Below are 23,165 nucleotides of genomic sequence, written 5' to 3' on the forward strand. Positions count from 1 at the left end.
AAGAGGTGGAGCCTGCATCTTGCAACAGGATACACACAAGCCATTGGAGCAAAAGAAAAAGAATAGCAAATTAGGTGAGAGAAAGGAATGAATAAACATTGGTAGATTTATTAAAACTTATTTGCATGGAAGAATGTAACTGGCTTCCAAGAAATAAGAACCAGAACATCGGATTGGATTACAAGTACATCAAGAATTAGCATAGAGGCTCCCATTGATTGTGGGGGATGACTTTAAGCAAGCAGCATGAATATAAAAAGAAGTAGCTGCAAATGTTAAGCAGATCTGAAGAAGGTTGATAAACCGAAAGCGCTCATCTCTCTTTTTTGCGTTACAATGCTAACTTTCAAATGGTTAGGTTGTAGCTTTTATTTTGTTTTTTGTTTGAAATCTTTTTAATAAAAGTTCTTTTAAAGAAGAAACAAGGAGAAGTGTCTTAACAAGAATTTTAACAGCAGTAGCCAAGGAGGAAAGCACCATTCTTTGAAAACATATTTGCAGAATTTCTTGGTTTTTCCGTAAGCGTTTGCTCACTTCTCTTTCTACTATCAAAGTACAATCGGTGGCTATTTCACATTTTTATTTGGGATCTCCAAATGTTAACCTTATGTCGCATAAGTTATGTAAAACCTTCTTGAGAGGAGCCACCTTGCTGAGACCGCTTTTACAGGAACCTGTGGCTTCTTGGGACTTAAATTTTGTGTTGTCCAAACTAATATCCCCTCCTTTTGAACAGTCTCATTCAGCTTCCTTAAAGTAGTTGTTCTGGAAGACTGTGTTTTTGGTAGCTATTGCATCAGCCAGACGTGTTTCTGAGCTACATACCCTGTCTATTAAACCACATTATTTAGTTTTTCATAAAGACAGGGTTTCTTTACGTACCAGTCCTTCGTTTGTCCCCAAAGTTTGTTCTTCTGCCACATTGAACCAGTCCATTGAACTCCCAGTCTTCTTTCCCAATCATAGCAATGCAGCGGAATACCATTTTCACCAGTTGGATGTTCACAGACAGCTGCGTTTCTCTTTGCAATGGACCAAAGAATTTCGGAAGTCAGACCAGTTGTTTGTTTCTTTTTATGATTCCAGATTGGGTTTGCCAGTTTCTAAGGTGACATTGTCTAACTGGATTTTGAGTTGCATAGCTTTCATCTACAGCTCGGAGGGCAGACCCTTACCCCACAGGATCAAAGCTCACTCTACCAGGTCTCTGTCTACCTCTGCAGCCTTCCAAGCCAGAGTACCAATTGATCATATCTGCAGCAGCTACATGGGCTGCCCCTCACACCTTTATTACTCATTATAAGTTGGATTTGGCTTCTAGGGGTAGAGCATCCTTTGGCTCCACGGTGCTCAGGAGTATCTTCTAATGAGCCACCCAAAAATTAGGCGCTAGGGACGCTGTCCCATATGTAAAAATGAAGGTGAGATTGGACTACCTAACATAAAGAAGTTATGTACTCACCATAACGTTCTATGTTAGTAGTCCATCTCACCCTTAATTTTTACCAACCTTCCCTCCTGCCCCCATCCTGGAAGATCTGGAGGTAATATTATAAATTTCTTGGTTGGCAACTCTTTAGTATTGGTTTGTTGGTTAAGGGTTTCTTTCTGTCTCTTTCTATCGCTAGTGAGCAGCAAACAAGATCTGGAGATTGCACTGGTGCACCATGGGATACCTGCTTAGCCACGAGCCAACCAGAAGTCTTCGAGCTTGAAAATCAGCCGAGTCGGAGCCGAGGATCTGCTCCGAACCCATATGTAAAAATGAAGGGTGAGATGGACTTACCAACATGGAAAGTTGTGGTGAGTACATAACTTCTTTTTCTCTTATTGAAACGTTCTCTACTTGTATTTGTTCCTACAAATTCTGTTCATTTCTTTGTAATTATTTTTTTTCTGTGGATCCCTGCCCCCTATTTTATCTAAGTTACAATATTCAGTACTTTAATTGCAGTTGGTTTAGATTCCAATTTCCATTTTCTAGTTTTTTTTGTTTTTTTGTTCTTTTACCACAAATAGTATCAAACTGAGTTAGGCCTTAATATGTGAAGGCATTTCGGATTATATATCCCATCTCAGAGGAATGATTTCCTTAGTTAAAACCATTTTTGCTTCACCATTTCTGACCGTCACTATGAGGGATTTTTTTTAAAAACCTACAAACTCATTACATTCCCAAGAAACATGTTTTCAGGTACTTTTTCTCTATTACATCATACCTGAAGCATTTGATGTCTGCCTGAGGGGAAAAAAATCTCTAAAGTCTGATTAAGGTATAAAATTCCTGTGCAGACACTTCCATGCAAAACCCATAAACCTTTTGGACTTCATTGCATACTGGGGAACTGTGCAGATGTCTTCTCATTGCCCCTTTATAAATTACTTTTCCAGTTTCTTTACCCATTCCCTAACCTCCTCTGATTCTTACAGTCATCATGCACTACTGTATATGTCATACTAATCATCTTTTGTGTTTTTTTTTTTTTTTTTTTTTAATTAGCAGCTTCTGTTCTAGGCTCAACTAAAAACTCTACCAGAGGTGGTCTTTCACTTTAGTACACTTCTATTCTTTTCTTTTGCCCAGTAAGGAAGTCATTTTTGGAATTGCAGTCCAGCTTTCTGCTTGACTTCATCCCACACTGTTACCTTTCCCTCCTTAGTTATTTGCTCCCAATACTTTGGCAAAATCACCAGTTTCCCTCCAGTAAATTCCAGCCCGTTTTGCCTATTTTCTGTACCCCTACTTCCAGTCATCCATATTGTTAAAAGCTTTTCTCCGTTCCTATGTTAGCTTCGTTCCTGGTGTACTTTATGCTGCTTTATGAATATAGCATTCTGTATGATTGTTATTCCAGAGTCCTACTCTCTACCTTATATTGTAGCATATAACGGTAATAGTACTAAAAGAAAAAAATCAAAATTCCATGGTAAATACAAGCCCCAGATTTGTCTGTTTGGCATTTGATGTAATGTCCTTTTGTGTGTAAGTTTGTTTTGGAACTTCAAAATGCTGGTATAACTTGCAGTGCTTGCTTACATTTTATGTATTCCTGTTCCCATAGATTATGCATATTAAAAAGCAAAGTGTTGTTGGGGTTGGTGCAGCTGGAATGAATATTTGTCGCCATGGAAAACTCTGCTGGCTGCAGGTAAGATGTTTGTTTTTTTTTTAATTTTTTGGCTTCATTTCTGCAGGTGATCTTTCAGTCCTTCCCCACTGAGTTTTTCCCCTAGTTCTCTTCTCTTACTCTGAGATGATTTTTCCTTTTTTAGGAAATATAAACTTAAGTGAAGATGTGTGATAGTGTATAGCATATGGTGATGCTCAGAATGCATGCACTCTCAACATGTGGCTACAAACCTTCAACTTCAACCACCACCCACCCAAAAGTAAACAGTTTGTATGTTGACAATGACATCTCCATCCAAGTATCCCTGGACAGTGTCTGCTTGTTTCAAAAACATGCACTTTTCCTGTGAGAAAGGAGAGTTCTAGTTTCTCTGATGATTTACAGTACTTTGGGAATGCACTGCCACTGTGTCTGGGACTGTGTTTTGTCTTCTTATCTTTTTACTTTTTCCCTCATCTGGAAGGTCTGTGTAGTTAAACATAAAGCAGTACTTAAATCTTTTTCTAGTATATGTCCTCATGCAATTCTGGAACATTTTGTGCTTGCATTTACTGGAACTGGCGTTTTCCTTTGTGTTGGTTTGTTTATTCTGGAAAAAGTCGTAGGCACTTTGGAATTGAGAGTATTGTACACGATGCTTCATCCCAGTAGCACATACAGAAATATGCAGATTACTTAGATGATGTGAAATGTGTGTGTATTTTTAACTAACCCATTTGCAGTTCCTACTGGTAAGACTAGATTTTTTTCTGGTTTGTTTGTGTAAGCCATGAGGTTTATTGGGTCAGACCTTTTTCTGTAATGAAGGTGCTAGCTTTTTACAGAAAGCTTTTTGACTCGTTAAGCCTGGGATCTGATGTCCTTTTCATTCTCCCTCAACCCATGGGTTGGGATCCGATCCTCAGATCTGACTCAGCCATATACTCCAGACTTTGGATCCAACTCTTGAGCTCTTTCCTGTATTCATAATGCCTTAGTCCATCCCCAATATCTCGGATTTTGTTTGCCGCCATCGGTAACAGATGGAAGTTCCTCTGTGAGTTAATTCAACCTTTTTCTCTTGTTAAAAGTTGAAACTTTAGCTTTTTTATCTATCCTCCCTCTTAGTTTCTCACAGGACGTTAGGATTTCTTATTTTTTATAGTAAATATAGTAAACTTTTATTGCTATTGTTTCTATTTCTGCGTACCCTTTTAATATAGGGTATTTCTTTTAAATTACCATTGTTGTTAATTAAACACTTTCCCCCCTTTTTGATTACATTTTTTTTAAACTTCTTACAGTTTATTTTGTTATCTTTGGTTACCTACCATGTCAGATAAACAGGATTTAAGAAATGTTCTTCTTGTGAGGAAAAAATCCCTAATTTGGATACCCAAACAAATTGTCTTGGAGCCAGTCATTTGGACACTGCTTGTACTGTATGTTCCACTTTCAATCTCAAAGCTTTGGCTTATCGGTGAAACAAGTTGATTTTGAAAAAGGACTTCTACCTGCTACATCTACTTCTGGGCTCAAACCCCCTCCAAAACCAACAGATCTGTCCCAATTCTTTAGCTATGTCCGCAACCTCAAAAGCAATACACGGATTGTGTGCAGAGCTCATTGTAAATGGAGCCACTTGTACTGAGCCAGAAGATATAACAAACTTCATTCAGCTCCAACTTTACTCCTCCCTCCCCCTCAACCTTCACTCATGGAATATCATCAAATATAACTATTCCTATTGTCACTAGGGAACTGGTCCTTAATGCTCTCTCTAAGACCAAGAACACTGCATCAGCGGGCTCAGACAAAATCCCAGCATGCCTTCTAAATAGCATGAAACATGACCTATCAGGGCCTCTGGAATTACTATAACTGTAGTCTCCAAACAGGCTTCATGCCTCATGAATGGAGAAAGGCAACAGTCATCCCTCTGCATAAAGGTGGGCCATCTGCAGACCCTGGAAACTACAGACCCACATGTCTCACTAGTCTTATGTGTAAACCCATAGAAATAATTATCATAGAGATGATCAGTAGAGATATAGTAACCCTCCAGATACTGGACCCAGCCCAGTTTGGTTTTGTCAAGGGCAGATCATGCCTACTCAACCCAGTGGACTTCTTTGAGAAGGTCACCAAAGCAGTGGATGAGGGCAAAATCATTTACACTGCCTACCTTGATCTGACCAAGGCATTTGACACAATACCCCACTCCGGCATTGTTGACATACTTAAGAGGTTGGGTACAAACCCGTGTGTCACCCAGTGGATAGCCATCTGGCTCACAGACAAGAACCAGGAAGTTAGAATTGGGGAGTCCACCTCTACAAAGAGGCCAAGTCACAAGTGGAGTCCCTCAGGGATCCGTCTGTGGACTGCTCCTTTTTGGCATTTACTTCTCGGAAGTCAAGGCCAATGTCTGTCATTTCTGGCTGACTAAATTTGCAGATGATTGCAAATTAGGAGCGGTCATTGAATCTCACACTGACACGCATGTTCTCCAGGAGGGATTGACACAGACAACTGGTGTCTGAGCCATGGACTTAAACTAAATGCCAAGAAATGCATAATAGTATCCTTTGGGAAGTCCTCCATCTCTGGTAACTATATATTGACAACACACCCCTTAGAGTTGATCTAGTAGTCAGGGACTTGGGGACACAGACAGTACTCGAGCCTTTGATCATCATCTGTCTACAGTGGTGAGGAAATCATTTTATGTTGCGCAACTTATAAAGGAAGGTATGGCATCTAAGTCCAAGGAAGTCATTGTTCCATTTTATTCAGCATTCATCAGACCCATCATCGAGTACAGTGCACCCTTTGATATGTACCTAATCGGACATATTCAACAACTGGAACATCCACAGAGGTTCATCACTAAAATAATACAGGGCGTAAGTAATATGTCGTATGCAGGCCACCTCGGGTCTCTATCCGTGTATTCTGTCTCCTACAGGCGTTTGAAGGGAGATCTATGCTTGGCATACAGGGCATTGTCAGACCCCACTCTGATGGCCCTCCTGCATATCCACAAAACAAGCAGTACCAGAATTGCCCATTCTAAAGACTTAAACCTTGCCTGTGATATAAATAGGACCTGCTGGAGAGATGGGGTAGTCTCTGGGATACATACCTTTCTATGGAACAGGCTCCCCATCCATGTGAAGCAGAGTTCCTCCCTAACCCATTTCAAGTGCAATGTGGACAATTGGATGGGAAACCAAAAATTCATCCCTGGTTTGGCACCTAAGTCTCTAATGCAAACAGGTAACTTGTAAATGGTTCATCTCCTAGGCCCATGCTTACACTTATCAAGGGAATCAGAACTGGTCAGAGATTCGGGATGCATGGTTAGACTTAAAAAGGCCCTTGTGATCATTAGCCTAGTAAGCACCTATGAACCATTGGAGTACAGAAAGTGCTACGCACCAAAGTCCCTCAAGCATTTTTTGTAGCCACCTTCCAAGATTCGAAACCCTGTAATCAGACTGTTTCAGATGGGATTGTCATTTCAGTCAGTCTTATGATGCTGTCCTCAGATCTGAAGCCCAGTGCTTCATGCAGAAGCCTTACGCCAGAATATGTAAATAAGCCCATATCACCTACTGTGCATTTTCCATTGCTTCAGACACCTAAGAAACATTCTAGACCGCAATGCAGTACTTTACAGGTTCTCCAGACGCTTATCGGAAGCGGATGTAGATAGAATTTCTCAGAGCTCAGATCCAGATAAGGGTTTTACCATGTCCATCCCTGATCTGTGAGTCTTCCTGCAATGTCTAAAACATTTTATCTCCTCCTCCAATCCATCCAGTTGTTTTGGAGTGCCAAGATGCAAAGTCCCTGAGAACTCTGGAGTCTGATCCGAGGAAGATATCTTTCTCGACACCAACCATATCCCTGACTAGTTCCGCTCTGATACACTCGGATTAAAACAAATCTTGGAGCTGAAGTGTCAGCACCAGGTCTTTGGGGCCAGGATCAACTCCAGTGTTGTTGGATCCATCCCTGCCCCTCAGAGCCTCAGCTCTGGATAGTACCGGTCCAATTCCATCCTCAGGGCATGGCTTTGAAAGTGGAGGAGGGGAGGAGAACTACTTTAGCTGGGAGCTCTGGCTCCAACTGGTGTTGTTGAAGCTTCCCTGGGTCTGTCTGCCTTTGAGATTGCAGAAAGGACTTTTTCTCTCTCTAGAGAACCACCTTTTCATTTTTGGGATCAGACTCATTTCCCCTCATCAGCTGTGAGCTGTGACTTGATCAGAATTACTCCACAGGAACAGCCAGTTCCAGTAAGTGTCCAATCAGTTCCAGTAGAGGCACTTCTGACACCTCCCCTGAACACCCCACACGGGAGACCCCATCGGAAGAGACCATGCTAGAGGGGGGGTGACACTGATTCCCTGATGGAGTCCCTCACTGAGGACATCGATTTTGATGAAGAAGGGTCCCCGAGATCACCACCAATTAACATCTCCTTCAGAGACCTCAAGCAACAAGTTGGCCGATCTTCTGAAAATCCCTGTCCAGAAGAATTGGCATTTTTACAAGCTTTAGGATATGATGATGTCCTCTTCATTCTTCCTCACTGATGGGTTAGGGATCCGATCTTCAGATCCAGCTCTGCATTTTCCAGACTTCCGATCCTAATCTTGAGCTCCTCTCCCTTCTCATAATGCCTTGAGCTCCTCTCTCTTCTCATAATGCAAAACACGACCTCTAACTCCACAGATCTCGTTTGCCACCAGAACTGTTAAGACAGAAAATTCAGTAGATCTCAAGCTTTTAGGATTTTGGTTATGTTTTAGTTGTATTTTAGTTATGTTTTGGTTATATTTTTGGCTGTTTGTTAATACTTCCTCCCTCTTGTGGTCTTAATCCTGTTCTGTAACTTTTTCAGTGCTTGTACTTCTTGCCTTAGGACGCCGTTCATATTTCCCCTACCCTTTTGGTTTTTGTTTTCTGTGTGTGGTCTGCATTGCCAATTTGATTGTTATGTTTCATTTTTTTCCTTTGAGTTTTAAAAATGTCCATTTGTTTAACTGTTTGAGCTCTTTCAGGAACAGCATTTTCTTGTTGTTCCATTTCCCTGATTTCTGCTTTGTATAGCTGTTTGTTTCCTTGATCTTGTTTTTTGGAGGTTAAGACTGTATGGGTGGGATGAAGTCTTACTTGGGTCATGCACCCTTTGCTCGCTGTAGTCAACTTGGAAGGAATGGCCAGCTAGCTCAGAGACTTCCCCTTTGTATCTATATATGGTATGTCTTCCTCTCAGGTGAAATGCTCTGTAACCTTTACTGTACCATGTTTGTGGCATTTAAAATTCCCTTTTGCAGGATCTTGATATTTGTTTAGTTCTTCTTGGTTACTGGCCATATCTTTCAACCTCGTAGAGCAAGAATTTGGGACAAGGGTGGGCGTTGATAGTGTATTAGGTTCTGCATCAGCTTATCTTTCTGAAATTCACATGGCTTCTGTCTTTACTTGCTCAGTCTTTTATTTTTAGCACATTTGCTGTAGAGCTAGAGGCACATCAGTGGTTTGGGCTGAATCAGGACATCCCTTGGAGATTTGTACAGTTCACAGGAAGATTGGGGATCCAGCTCCTAATGCTTCTAATGGGGTTCAATCCCCGTGAACTACAATTGAATACACTCAACCAGGAGCTCGGATCCATGGTCTCGGATCTCAAGCTCCTAAGGGCTTTCTTTGACTCCTATAGCCTCCGATCCTCCGGATTCTGCCCAGTAAGTCTTTACCTATCATTTGCTGATCAGTACAGATCCTAGCCTCCAGATCTAATTAGCTGACCAGTGTTAAGTGCTCATGAATGGCAAGAGATGCTTTGCCTGCCCAGGGCGCTGTAATGCACTTTGCCCAGCTTGGGAAATAACTCATTGCTGGTCAGATTAGCTCATAGCTGAAATGGGACAATGTATGATAAGCCTCATTTCCCTAGTCTGTGCTGCCGTATCTGAGAGGCAGATGAACCATTCCTTGTTTGGGTTGGCTGCTTCTCCTCGGATCCGCGATTCTAGGATCCAAAAGGTAGCTTATGTACTGGAGTCTCTGATGGAAGGACTTGGAGCACTGATGGACTGCCCTTCTCTGATGGATGTTGAGTTGTCACAACTATGGAAGGTATTTCTGGCTTCAGATCCCAGTCCTTGGATCCTATGTATTTGCAGAAACAGCTGAATTACTTTTTCGACTACGGTGGCCTTGGACCTACATTTAGATCCAAAGCCATTGGATCTTAAATGGTCACAGGATATCAGCTGGATGGTATTTGGATTCGGTGACTGTAGACATGCACTAGATCCATAGTCTGGCTTAGGATTCGAAGAACGTGGATACTAGGTGCTTAGGTGCTTGCAGAAACAGCTGAATTTACTTCGGATCCAGTGACTGCAGCCATGTCCTAGATCCACAGCCCTCGGTTCTTAGGAGGTTACAGGAACAGGTGATCTGTCTTTGGATCCGGTGGCTTCAAATCCGCAACTATCGGATGGAGGGTGTAATCACTCTCCCGACTTCTCCATCATTAGATCTCGTGATCGGATCCGATTATATGGAGTTCTTCTTGGGAGCATAAACAGAAACATTTTCTTTTCTGCCCCAGGTCAGAATCCCTCGGTTCTTCACTATTGCAGAAGCAGCAGCATAGTCTCCAGATCCGGTGGCTTTGGATCTGCAGCAGTTGATTGGATGATTCTCTCCTCAAATTTGTGGACCTTGCGTCCAAGGTAAAGCGTCGTTATAAGTACGCTGGTTTGTTTTTGGATCCAGTGCCTATGGATCCAGAGCTGTATCCCAAGTGTAAGTTGTAAGGCGCCGAAAGTTCTCTGCATCCCACATTTTAGTTCCCTTCTCGGTGTCATTCAGTGATGCAGTCATTAGAGGAGGCAGGCAACAGCCCATAGAGTTACATGACCCACAACAGACAGAAGACACCTGTATTAGCAGTTCAAGCACAGCATGCTTTATTGGGGATTTATCCAATAAGACAATATTTGGGATACTTTGACTGCTCACGAGCATTTAAACAGCCCAGGTGTGCTTTTTGCAAGATTTCTTCTTGGAAGCTGACTGACAGTGGTCTAGTTTCTAATTCAATGATTTGTTGATTTGATGTAGCTGGTTGAGACTACCATCTGTTCGGTGGGGGTGGTGGCTGTCCTTTTCCACCTCTTCCTTGTACCAGAAGTATTTGTCCAGTTCCCTTTCCTATATGTGGGAAAAAATATAATGGAGAGTCATGGCATGGTCCATCTGTCCATTCTGGATGAGGGTTATTGGGTGTACTCTCTACCTTTAAGACACTTGGCTCTTTCAACAGGGAGTCGGTCATTTCCAGTTTGGAGCCCTGCCCTTTGGACTTGTGGCTTCTTGCGCAGTGTTTTATTCCATATGTGTGGCGGTAGCGGTAGTTCACCTGTGGTTTAGAGTATTTCAGGCACTTTTTGTTTTTGAACAACTACTATCCCTTTGTTCCAAACAGATACCCGCTGTTACAAACTGGGATTGCCTGTCTTAAGGCTCCAGATTCCTGGCTGCCACTTTACTTCTCACATGATTCACAGTGGAGATTCAGCAGTTCTCACTTACTTAGCATCTGTGATTTGTCCTTTTTTGCTGTTGGATCTGGTCGTTCAACCTGCTTCTGGGCACACTGTTCTACCTTTCCTGTCCCATACACAGGGTCCTCATACCCTTCCCTACCGGAGTAGCATGGGAGTTCAAGTGACACTCTTCTCTAAACATGTGGTGTTCCCTGGAGACTAGGTGGCATGGTAATGTTTTGGAGATGACAATTTCTTATCTATTAAAACAGAATAATAAAAGCTTTACCACTGAGTACGGAGAAAGATTTTTGCTGGGTTTGTTTTATCAGTTTGTCTTTTTTTCGTTTTATACTAATTTCTTATCTATTCCCAATACAAGATCCCTAAGGCTTCAGGTCTTTTGGATGCCATGGTCCAAGTAATATCTTTGCTTCTCCATCGCTTCAATCTTTAAGAAAGTCTGTAGGGAACCAGTCACTTGTATCTGCTTCAGCAATTCTGACCTTGCATACTCTTAGCTCCATATCTCCTATATTGTGATCTGATATTGTTAATCCTCATTCATTCCTTACGTATGGTTATCGGTTCCGACCTCGGAACCGAGCTGGCCATTTTCCAAGCTCGCGTCAGCTACAAACTCTAGAGCTAAACTCTTGCCCATAATCCCCCTCTCCCTGTTACCTCAGATTTCGTTTGCCGCATTGCCATTCAGTCGTGTCAGGCTGCTTCTCTTGAGCTAAGTATAGATATTTGTTGTCAGACTAATCGTGTATATAACTTTTTCTGTCAGAAAAGTTTCTATTTTGTTGTCTCTTACCCTATCGCATTTAGCGACCATATTTTCTTGAGTTTTCTTCTCTTTATTCTGCACCTTTTACCACGAGGTATTTCTCCCTTACCATCATTGGTAATCTCTTCCTTTTCTTCATACCTTTGGGTATTTTTTTGTACCACTGCTGATACCTTTTCTACTGTCTCCTTTTTCTATCATGGCGGATAAGAAAGGTAATCCGGGATTTAAAAGGTGTTCTGATTGTTGACACAAATTACCTACATTAGATGCACACTCTATGCGTTTATTGCTTGGGTGTGTCCCACTTATCTGTTGACCTGCCCTGTGGTATTTGTAAAAATTTTTCTAACAGAACCTTGTTGGAAAGGAAAAATAAGCTGTTGCTGAAAGGACTTCTCAAATCTCCCTTTTCAGAGGCTATTTCTGGGTTGGAGGCTTCAACCCCTCCTATAGCCCATAAGAAAATTTTGGATGATCCTACTAAGGCCAAGTCTTTGCCTTCATCCCCGGCTGGGGACTCCCGCCAACCAAGATCTAAGAAGGCTAAAGTTTCTGCTTTGAAGCTCACTCAGTCAGCCCCAGTGCTTTTGGTGCCTAGACCTTCGGCACCGAGGCCTTCTGCACCATTAGTGATCTCGGCTCTGTCTTCTCCTGTAGCCTTACTATATCAGCACCAAGGAGCTCCTCGGTTCAGACTATTATGACTACTACATCGGCACCGATCGTTCAGTCGGCGCAGACCTTGACCACGTCGGCTCCGACATCTTACTCTGAACTGATGCCTCAGTTATTGGATCCAATTTTGTCAGTTCCAGCTTCGGTACTGGCAACCACTTCGGCATCAATCCTTGTGTCAGTGCGGACCGTGACCTCGGCACCAATGATTTCCTCGGTGCAGACACCCATAGTCCAGTCTCTATCGACACCATTGTTCTCGGTGTGGACTGGTGAGGTGGGCACTGAGCTTGTCTCTTCTGTGGACAGACCTGTTTCTCCCTCAGTCTCCATGAGGTCCACTAGAAGCCTTTCTGAATGCGACATGTTGCGTCTTGTGGATCAAGTGCTTCTGGCCAGAAGTATCCCGCCCCCAGGACCTATCCTTCCTTGGGAGGTGATCACCCATCTCCAAAGACCCCTTCTTATTCTCCTCCTTTATTGCCTTTGAAGTCCATTGACATAGCACAGTCTTCCTCCTCTGCGGTTCCCTTTATGGATCTCGCTAAGGAACTGCAGTTGTCTTCGTGGCAGGAGAGTTTTGCTATGACCCAGGATGACAGTTGTGACATGCGTAATTTGCTGTTCCACAGCCATCCGGGGACTCCAAGTTGGCAGGCTGAGCCACTTAGGGGAGGGGGACCCCTGTCCTGGACACTCACCCCTCTTCAGGTGGACCATCCTTTCAACTGATGGAGAAGGCTCTGGCTTCTGATGGTGATACTGTGCTGTTTATCCCCCCGCCCTCCTCTGGTACACTGTTTTCACAAGTTGCACCTAGTGGACACCGGGTGCAAGGGCCTCGGGACATATTCCCACAGGAAACCCCTTTTCCGCTGTCTTCTCCAGCTTCTCCCTCTGAGGAAGTCCACCGGAAAAGTTTGTGTAAGAGAAAGCACAAGGACTCCACAGAGGAGTCCCTCACCGAAGAAACAGACTTTGAGGGGGAAGGATCCCCTCGGTCACCCTCTGAGGTATCCTTTGGTGATATCCTCGAAATCCTTGAACAGAGAGGTGACTGGCAGTCCTCTAATCCGACATCTGAGGAGTCTGTGATCCTGCAGGCCTTTAGCGCCTGGCCCCCTACATCCTGCGTTACTCCACCTGCCGATGAACTTGTCCCGCTTATCATGCATCGTGCGTGGAAGACTCCTGACACCGTTGAGGCTATTCCCCGGAGGCCAGATAAGATTTTGTCCCCTCCTGCTATGGATCCCCATTGGTCTAAAGGTCTTGCTGTGGATGCTCTGGTAGTGGCGGCCGCAACAAAAAAGGATCTGGCAGAAGAAGAAAGCCAGACTGTCCATCCGCCTAACAAAGCTTCCCGGGCCCTGGACAGGATAGGGAAGCGCACTTTTGCATCAGCGACCTTTACTATCAGGTCCCTGAATTATATGGCACACTTTATCAGGCTTCAAAGGGATCTGATTTCCGAGCTCTCTGAAACCTTAGCTGGTGCCATGTCTGATGAGGTCTGTGACAAAGTGGCCTCTCAGCTGGCCACCATTGAGTCAATATCTAACTCCTCTATGCAACTGATATCTCATGCATCAGAAGGAGCAGCTAGAATGACGGGTTCAGCTGTGGTCTTGAGACGACAAGCCTGGATGCGCATGTGCAATTTCGCGGAACCTTTAAGGCTTCCTTTTTTAACGCTCCCATTGAGGCCTCTTCATTGTTTGGGCCCAAAGTTAAAAGCACACTGGCCAGATGTGAACAGGACGGTAAGATCCTTTCTGCCGTAGGTGCCCATTATTCTTCCCCTCAACGTGCTTTCTCCCAAAACCAAAAGAGTGGGAAGATATGGTTCAAGAAATCTCAGGATCCTTTCCGTGACGCACAGACCATGTTCTCCCCTAGAGGCAGAGGGGGAAACTCACAGGGAAGATGCTCCTTTTGGGGCAGGGGCGGTCCGCGTAACCAGGGTTCCAGGGACTCTTTCCCTGGCCAGTCCAACCAGCGCTCCCGAAGAGCGGCCCAACTCCTTTCTCTGTAGGTGGTTGGGGGTCGTTTCTCCTTGTACCCTTCTGTCTGGCTAACCATCACCACAAAGGATTATAACCAGAGGTTATCATATCCCCTTCGATCTTTCTCCTGTCCCTTCAAAAAACCTTCCCAATGTTCCACCCAGTCAAAGGGAAGAAGCAGCACTAGAGATAGAAAAGCTGCTAAGAAAGAGAGTCATCCAAATAGTCCCTCCAGACCAGATAGGATCCGTATTCTACTCAAGACTATTTTTGGTGCCAAAGAAAACCGGCGACTGGAGACAAATTTTGGATCTCAGTGTATTGAACAAGTTTGTGAGAGTACAAAAATTCCGGATGGTCACAATACAGTCGATCCTCCCGCTTTTGGAAAAAGATGATTGGATGTGCTCGATACATCTTCAAGATGCGTACTACCACATAAAAGTGGACAGACCATCAAGAAGATTTCTGCGCTTCCGTGACGGAGCAAGTCACTACCAGTTCAGAGTACTGCCCTTCGGACTCTCTACAGCCCCCAGAGTGTTCACAAAGTGCATGGCAGTCGTCACAGCTCACTTGCGACTACAAGGATTCCAGGTGTTTCCATGCCTAGACGACTGGCTCATTTCCGCCCTCACCAGACATCTATTGGAAGAAGCCCTGGCATACTCTCTCCTCGCTGCACAAAGGCTAGGCATAACCATAAACTGGCAAAAATCCAATCTCACCCCATCTCAGCCCACAGAATTCATAGAGGTTATCTTGGATACAAAGAACTGCAGAGCTGCCATTCCAGAGCAGAGAATTCTAAGGGTAAAACAACAACTGATCCCAATCCTTTCAAGGGAGAAATCCACAGCTCACTCTGTTCTACAGCTGTTGGGTTCCATGGCAGCCTCCATCACCAATGTCCCCCTGACCAGTTTTCATATGAGGCTTCTGCAATGGCTACTGCTTACCCAATGGTATCCTTTTCAGCATCCTCTTTAAGCCAAGATTCAAGTAACCCACAGGTGCAAATAGGATTTAAATTGGTGGATGACGCACAATCCATCACAATGGTCTTGCCCCTTCTCCCCCCAGCAACCCAAAGCTACAGTGACCACGGACGCCTCCCTGATGGGGTGGGGGGGGCTATGTCAGGAACAGACAGTCCAAGGCACTTGGTCCGAATTGGAGGCCCAGCTTCATATAAATGTTTTAGAGCTGAGGGCGGTGCTTCTGGCGTTGCAAGCATTTCATCCCTTGCTGCCGTCTGGGACGATTGCGATTCAGTCAGACAACATGGCGGTGATCTGGTACATCAACAAACAAGGTGGAACCAAATCTTACCCCCTTTGTCGAAAGGCCATGAGGATATGGCAATGGGCAATGGCTACCAACTGTTTACTTCTAGCAACGCACATTCCCGGGAGTTCCAATGATAGCAGACAGACTCAGCCATGCATTCTACAACCTCATGAGTGGTCCTTGAATCCCTTGATAGCGGCAGAGATTTTCCAGTGCTGGGGCCGTCCTTGCTGTGACCTCTTTGCATCCCCGACCAACTACAAATGCAGCAACTACTTCGCCCTGATTCCTCCTCTGGGACATTCACCCAGGGATGCTCTAGTCCACGATTGGCCCTCTGGTCTTCTTTATGCATTCCCACCTTTTCCCCTCATTCCCTAGTTTCTGAAGAAAGCCTGTCGGTTGAAGAACAAGGTGATCCTCATAGCACCATATTGGCCTCGTCAGATTTGGTTCCCCTTCCTTTGGCCTCACCTACTAGATCGACCATGGATTCTCCATCCAACCCCAGAGTTGATCTCACATCTGCAGAACCTGATTCATCCCAACTTGGACAGCCTGAAGCTAACAGCTTGGCTACTCCAATTCCCTTGATTGCCAGGCAGAATGATCTTTCTTTACCAGTACGTGACATTCTCATTGCATCTCATAAGTCTTCCACTAGAATTACTTATCTAAGCAAGTGGAAAAGATTTACCTGTTGGCTGAAAGCAAAACAAGTAGATCCCTTCTCAGCACCAGTGTCGATAATACTAGAGTATCTGGCCGACCTTTTTCAATCGGGTCTATCAGCCTCTACCATTAGAATTAATTTGGCTGCAATATCTAATTTCCATGAAGGGTGTCCAAGACTCCTCTCTTATGTCACACAAATTGTGCAAGACCTTCATAAAAGGTGTGAATCATCTGAAACCACCTTTTAGAGAACCTGTTCAACCATGGGATCTGTCATTAGTTCTACAAGCTTTGACAATGCCACCCTTCGAGCCAGCTTCTTCTTGAGACCTCAAATATTTGTCATGGAAAACCTTGATGTAATGTGATCTTATCTCGCCTACATTCATTACTGATGGGTTCTCGGCCACTATAACTAGCACGAAGTCTCTCATTGGCTGGGCCAACCCTGTATCCCAGGATGCATCACGCCCAAACCCCCAGATCTCGTTTGCCGCTTCTAGAGTAACAACGTGGTCTCGACTTGGCTGTGGCTAAGTACCCTTTTTCTTGTCTTTCAGTTAGAGAAGTTCTAGTATTATTAGTATATCGAAAGCTGTTTTAATAGCTACGTTGTCGTTTGTATCCCTGGTTGTGTCTGATTGTGTTGTGGTAGGTAATCCTTCTGTTTGGCGGGCTAGGCCCATTTGAGTTAGAGGGCCTTTGCCCCATCTTGAATGTTTATTGTATGGGCGTTTAAGTTAGAGCCTTCCCCCCCCTCCCTTTTTTGTGTTGAGAGTGTGCTAGTGATTGTCCTTTTTTTTGGATATTGTTGCTGCTTATTGATTGTTCCTTATGTCGGGCAAGGAACCTTAAGAGCATAAGCCATCTGGCTTTAAGAAATGCACGAAATGCGCTTACAAAATGTCGTTAACTGACGGACACGCTAACTGCGTATATTGTCTCGGTGCCATACACTTGCAGGAATCCTGCAGTGTGTGTCATGCTTTCTCTGCCAGGGTGTTACAGGAGAGAAAAAATAAACTTATCCTCAAGGGTTTGATTAAACCCTCTTTTGAGGAAACTTTGGCTTCCTCTCCTCCCTCTGAAAAACCTAGATCAAAGTCAAAAATTAAGTCTCTGGCTCCATCTAGTTCTTCGGAGCCTCCGGAGAAAAGATCTAGGACTACTTCTCCTTCCTCGGCTCCACTGGTCTTGGAGCCACAGGAAGCACCATCCAAAGATATATCTCCTTCCTCGGCTCCACTGGTCTCGGAGCCGCAGGAAGTATTGTCTATTGCGGGGTCGTCTTCTTCGACTCCACGATCGTCGGCGCCGAAGGAGGTTGCGGTAGTTCTCGAACCTACTTCGGCTCCAATCCTTTTGGAGCCGATTCGGAGCCGTTCCCCTACCTTTATCTCTGTTCCGACTGAGAAGGTCTCTCGGCCCCCCATCGGTCTCCTCCAAGTCTTCCAGGCTCTCTGATTCGGATGTCGATAGGGTGGTCCAGAGGCTCCTCCAGTCGCCAGTGTTAACTAAATTATTTTCGGCTCCAGCCCAATCGGCTCCGGAGCCAGCTACTATATCGGTTCCGTTTCTTCCTTCTCTGACAACCTCGGTGTCGTCGGAGCCGGAGTCTGCCGAATTGAGTGAAGTCCCTGGGTCGGCTCCGAAACCTCCTGCGAGAATTTCGGATCCGACATCGGCTCCAACCTTTTCCATTCCGTCTACAGGTTTCGGTACTCTGGTGTCCCCAGTCGGACCTGAGGGGGATACATCGGGGCTTCGGACTGCGGCTCAGAGTCTTCCCCTTGGTGCTTTGGCTAGGGGTACTCCGACTCCGGTCATGGTCTCGGAGGCGGGTTTTTTGTCCGATTCGGGTGGACCTGCCTTCGAGGCTATGAGGAGCGCACTGGCCAAGTCCATCGTGATTTCACTTGAATCAGCAACTCCTTCCCTAGACACTGTGACTAGAGCTTCTGGTGCCCCCCTATCTCTGGACAGCGGGGCTCCCGGGCCTGAGGATACCTCCATGAGTGGTCCCCCACTTTCTGAGGGCCCTTCAGAGTCTGTCCCTGAAGAGCCTCCGAGGAAGAAGTTGTGTAAGAGGAAGCACGTAGACTCCCCAGATGAGTCTGTCACCTCGGACACCGACATCGATGATGCAGAAGGGTCCCCGAAGTCGTCCTCTGATGATGTCTCGTTCTCTGATATCCTGGAGATCTTGAGACAGCGGGGCGACTAGCCTTCCAAAAACCCTTCTGAGGAGGAGTCGGTCTTCCTCAAGGCCTTCGGAGCCCAGCCTTCCACCTCCTGGGTGTCTCCACCCTTCGATGAATTATTGGATCTTATTTGTCGAAGGGTGTGGGAACACTCTGACTCTGTGGAGCCAGTTCCTAGCCGCCCCAATAAGTTTTTATCTGCGCTGCCTGGAAAAGAATTTCTGACCAAGGGAGTACCTGTGGATGCCATGGTGGTGGCATCCGCCACCCAGCAGGATGTGGCGGAGGCTTCTACATCCATCCATCCTCCTAATAAGGAGTCTAGGAGTATAGATAGGTGTGGGAAGCATACCCTGTCTTCAGCGACCTTTACCTTGCGGTCGCTGAATTACTTGTGTCATTTTACGCGGCTCCAAAGGGATCTCATAAAGGAGTTGGGAGATACCCCGTCAGGTAACCTGCCTGAGGCGTTGGCTCAGCTTGTTAACGCCCAGCTGTCTACCCTTTCTTCCATCGTCAACTCGTCCATGAGGCTTATATCTTATGCAGCCAAAGGTGCAGGTAGAGCAGCGAGTTCGGGCATAGCCGTTAGGAGGCAAGCTTGGATGCGCTTGTGTAATTTTGCGGAGGCTTTCAAGTCTTCTTTCACGGACGCCCCATTCGATGGGTCCTCTCTTTTTGGACCCAAAGTGAAAGACACCCTCACTAGATGTGAGCAGGAGGGCAAGACTTTGTCTGCCGTTGGGGCCCGTTTTTCACTTCCCACTAGGCCTTATCCCAAGGCTCAGAGAGGAGGGAAAATGTGGTTCAGAAAATCTCAAAAGTCTTCCCTTGCCCATCAAAGTGACCCCCCCCCCAGGGGCAGAGGAGGGGGGAATTTTAATGGAAGACGTCGCCTTAGAGGCGGTGGAGGCCCCTGCAATACAGGAGACCACGAGTCCTTTCGTGGTTCCTCCTACCAGCGTCCCTGAGGGATTACCCGACTGTGCGTCTCCGGAGCCAGTCGGGGGTCATTTTTCGGAGCATCTTCAGGCCTGGGAGTCCATCACTCAGGATCAATGGGTGCTTCGAATCATCACCGGAGGTTACACCATTCCCCTTTTTCGTTCCACCCCCCCTCTGTCAAGGAAAATCCCGGACATTCCACCCAATCAACGGGATCAGGTGGCAATAGAGGTTTCAAAGCTGCTACAAAAGGGAGTCATCCAACCAGTCCCCGCAGACCAGATCGGATTAGGAACTTACTCAAGGTTATTTTTGGTGCCAAAAAGAACAGGGGACTTGAGACCCATTCTGGATCTCAGCTGTTTAAGCCGCTTTGTAAAGAAGTCCAAGTTCCGAATGGTCACTTCGCAATCCATTTTCCCATTGCTGGAAAAAGGAGTGTGGATGTGCTCCCTCGACCTCAAGGATGCCTATTATCACGTCAAGATAAACAAGGCTTCCAGGAATCTTTTACGCTTCTGGCTGGGAGCCAGTCATTTTCAATTCCGGGCCCTGCCCTTTGGTCTCACCATAGCCCCCAGGGTGTTCACCAAGTGTCTGGCAGTGGTGACAGCTCACCTGAGACGTCTAGGATTCCAGGTGTTTCCTTATCTAGATGACTGGCTCCTCACCGCCCCCACCAGGCATCTACTTGTTCAAGCCACGAGAGTTACTGTCAAATTGGGCCATCTTCTAGGGATTTCATTCAATTGGGCAAAGTCTGTATTGCTGCCATCACAGCGTGTTGCCTTTATCAGCGCAGAGCTAGACTCTGTAGAGATGAGAGCCTTTCTACCGACAGAGAGAATAAAAGTGTTACAGGCCCAGGTCCTGGCTTTACTACCCCGCAGAAAAGCCCAAGCCAGGAGGGTTCTTCAGTTGTTGGGATCAATGGCGGCTACCATTCTCCTAGTTCCGCTGGCCAGGTTACACTTGCGAATACTTCAGTGGCTCCTGACGGCCCAGTGGTCATATCAGGAACGCCCCTTGTCCCACCCGATCCTCATCACGGAGAGATGCCGGCAAGATCTGCATTGGTGGCTTCTTTCCTCCAATCTGGACCAAGGGAGACCCGTCAGCCCCCCGTCCCCAATTGCCACAGTAACCATGGATGCCTCCCAGATAGGGTGGGGGGGACATTATCTGGGCGAGACGGTCCAAGGTACGTGGCAAGAACATGTGGTTCACTTGCATATCAATATTCTAGAGATGAGAGTGGTGCTTCTAGAGTTGCAGGCACTTCACAGCTCTCTTCCCAAGGGAACAATTGCGATTCTCTCCGACAATATGTCGGTGATCTGGTATCTGAACAAGCAGGGAGGAACCAAGTCCTACCCCCTTTGCAGAGAGGCCATGAGAGTGTGGAATTGGGCGATCGCTTCTCAGCGCTTTCTAGCGGCCACGCACATTCCGGGGAAGTCCAATGTGATAACAGACGGGCTGAGCAGAGCTATTCTGATGCCTCACGAGTGGTCCCTGAACGACAGAGTGACTGCGCAGATCTTTTCCAAGTGGGGTCTTCCCTGCTGCGACCTCTTTGCCAGTCCCCTGAATGCAAAGTGCAGCAATTTTTTCACTCTGATCCCCCCACAGGGGGAGTCTCTCAGGGATGCTCTAGTCCACAATTGGCCCTCCGGTCTGCTCTACGCCTTCCCGCCAGTCCCTCTACTACCCAGAGTGATTCAGAAGGCCTCCTGCTTGGGAAGCAAAATGATTTTGATCGCATCACACTGGCCCCATCAAGTTTGGTTCCCCTTCCTTCGGAAGTATGCGGTGGATGGCCCTTGGATTCTGGACCCAGCTCCAGATCTATTGACTCATCAGTCAGGACAGCGCCATCCATCCCTACGAACTCTCAAGCTCGCTGCTTGGGTCCTCCACTTCCGACCTTAGTCAGACAGCATATTTTTATCCTGGAAGTAGTTCATATTCTGTCTTCCTCCCACAAGTCTTCTACTAGGAAAATGTACTCTAGTAAATGGAAGAGATTTGCAATTTGGGCTCAGCAACGTGATCTGGACCCTCTTACAGCACCGGTCTCCGCGGTGTTAGATTTCTTAGCTACACTCTTTAGACAAGGTTTGGCTGCTTCCACCATAAAGGTTCAGTTGGCAGCAATCTCCAATTATCATGTTGCACATGAGCCTTCCCTTATGGGCCATAAGCTGTGTAAAGCTTTTCTGAAAGGAGCCTGGCTGCTGCGCCCTCCAGTTTCACAGCCCGTCTTGCCATGGGATTTAGATGTGGTGCTCAGAGCTTTGATGTCCTCTCCTTTTGAGCCTGCAGCCTCCTGCGAATTGAAATTTCTGTCATGGAAGACTGCCTTCTTGGTAGCCATAACTTCAGCCAGAAGAGTATCGGAGCTCCAAGCTCTTTCTGCTAAACCTCCTTATTTAATTTTTCACAAGGACAGAGTATCGCTGCGACTTAATCCTTCCTTTCTCCGTAAGGTCTCTTCTGCCATTTGTCTCCACCAGTCTATTGAGCTTCCGGTCTTTTTCCTAAGGTTCTCCAACAAGGCGGAATACAAATTGCACCAGTTGGATGTGCATAGACAACTGAGGTTTTATTTAAATAGGACACAACAGGAGAGAAAATCAGATCAGTTGTTTGTGTCTATTTCGGACAATAGAATCTGCAGATCTGTAGCTAAGGGCACTATAGCTAAGTGGATTAGAGACTGCATCTCATTTATTTATGCTTCAGCATATAAGGATCGTCCTTTTCCAGTTAAGGCGCATTCTACCAGGGCTATGTCAACTTCAGTGGCCTTTCATGCTAGATTATTCATAGATGAGATATATGCAGCGGCTACTTGGACTTCTCCACATACCTTTATTTCTCATTACAAACTGGACGTGGCCTCTAGAGGTCGGGCTTCCTTTGGTTCCACAGTGCTCAGGAGTGTTTTTCAGTGAGCCACCCGGGATGTAGGTGCTAGGGACGCTGTCCCATCAGTAATGAATGTAGGCGAGATAGGATCACATTACATCTTTTAGTTATGTACTTACCATAACGATAGATGTATGTGATCCATCTCGCCTACATTCTTATGTACCCGCCCTCCTCCCCCGTACCTGTTGAACTTGGAGGAAACCTGTATCCTGATTCTCTGAGGATATTATTTTTTCTCTCCTCTTACTTTGTCCTTGTGGTATGGTGTATATGGGAGAATCATATTGGGGCAAACAAGATCTGGGGGTTTGGGCGTGATGCATCCTGGGATACAGGGTTGGCCCAGCCAATGAGAGACTTTGTGCTAGTTATAGTGGCCGAGTCAGAGCCGATTCTCGGCTCCGAACCAGTCAGTAATGAATGTAGGCGGGATGGATCACATACATCTGTCATTATGGTAAGTACATAACTAAAAGTTTTTGGTCGCCATTACTTCTGCCAGACGTATCTCTGATCTTCAAGATTTATGTGTCAAGAGTCCATACTTGATTTTTCATAGAGAGAGAGTGTCTTTGAGAACTAATCCTTCATTTCTGCCAAAAACGATCTCTGAAATGTCCATTAATCAAACCATTGAATTGCCAGTTTTCTTTCCCAGTCATGCAAACAGAGGAGAGTATTGCGTACATACTCTAGATATTCACAGGCAAATCTGTTTTTACTTAAACAGGACTAGGTCCTCTCGTAAATCTGACCAGTTATTTTTGGCCTATTCTAGACCTAGATTAGGATCTGCTGTTGCTAAGGTCACATTAGCTAGATGGTTGAAAGACTGTGTGACCTTCATTTATACACAACGTAATATTCCATTGCCTACTACCATGAAGGCTCATTCAACAAAGTCGGTGGCGACATCTGCTGCCTTCCATGCCAGTGCTTCTTTACATGACATCTGTGCAGCT

General features: G+C 45.7%; 1 protein-coding gene across 1 annotated transcript in view; it reads left to right on the top strand.

Moving 5' to 3' along the window:
* The window catches only part of EXD1 (exonuclease 3'-5' domain containing 1), a 1,269,330-nt gene that overhangs the window by 571,282 nt on the left and 674,883 nt on the right, over window positions 1-23,165 (top strand). The window contains exon 6 of the mRNA XM_044074207.1: window positions 3,063-3,149. Coding sequence (XP_043930142.1) covers window positions 3,063-3,149 — 87 coding nt within the window. The remainder of the gene's footprint in view (window positions 1-3,062; window positions 3,150-23,165) is intronic.

The sequence above is a fragment of the Protopterus annectens genome, chromosome 6.part0, assembly GCF_019279795.1.
Source record: "Protopterus annectens isolate FY-2018-M chromosome 6.part0, PAN1.0, whole genome shotgun sequence".
In the NCBI taxonomy this organism is placed as follows: domain Eukaryota; kingdom Metazoa; phylum Chordata; order Ceratodontiformes; family Protopteridae; genus Protopterus; species Protopterus annectens.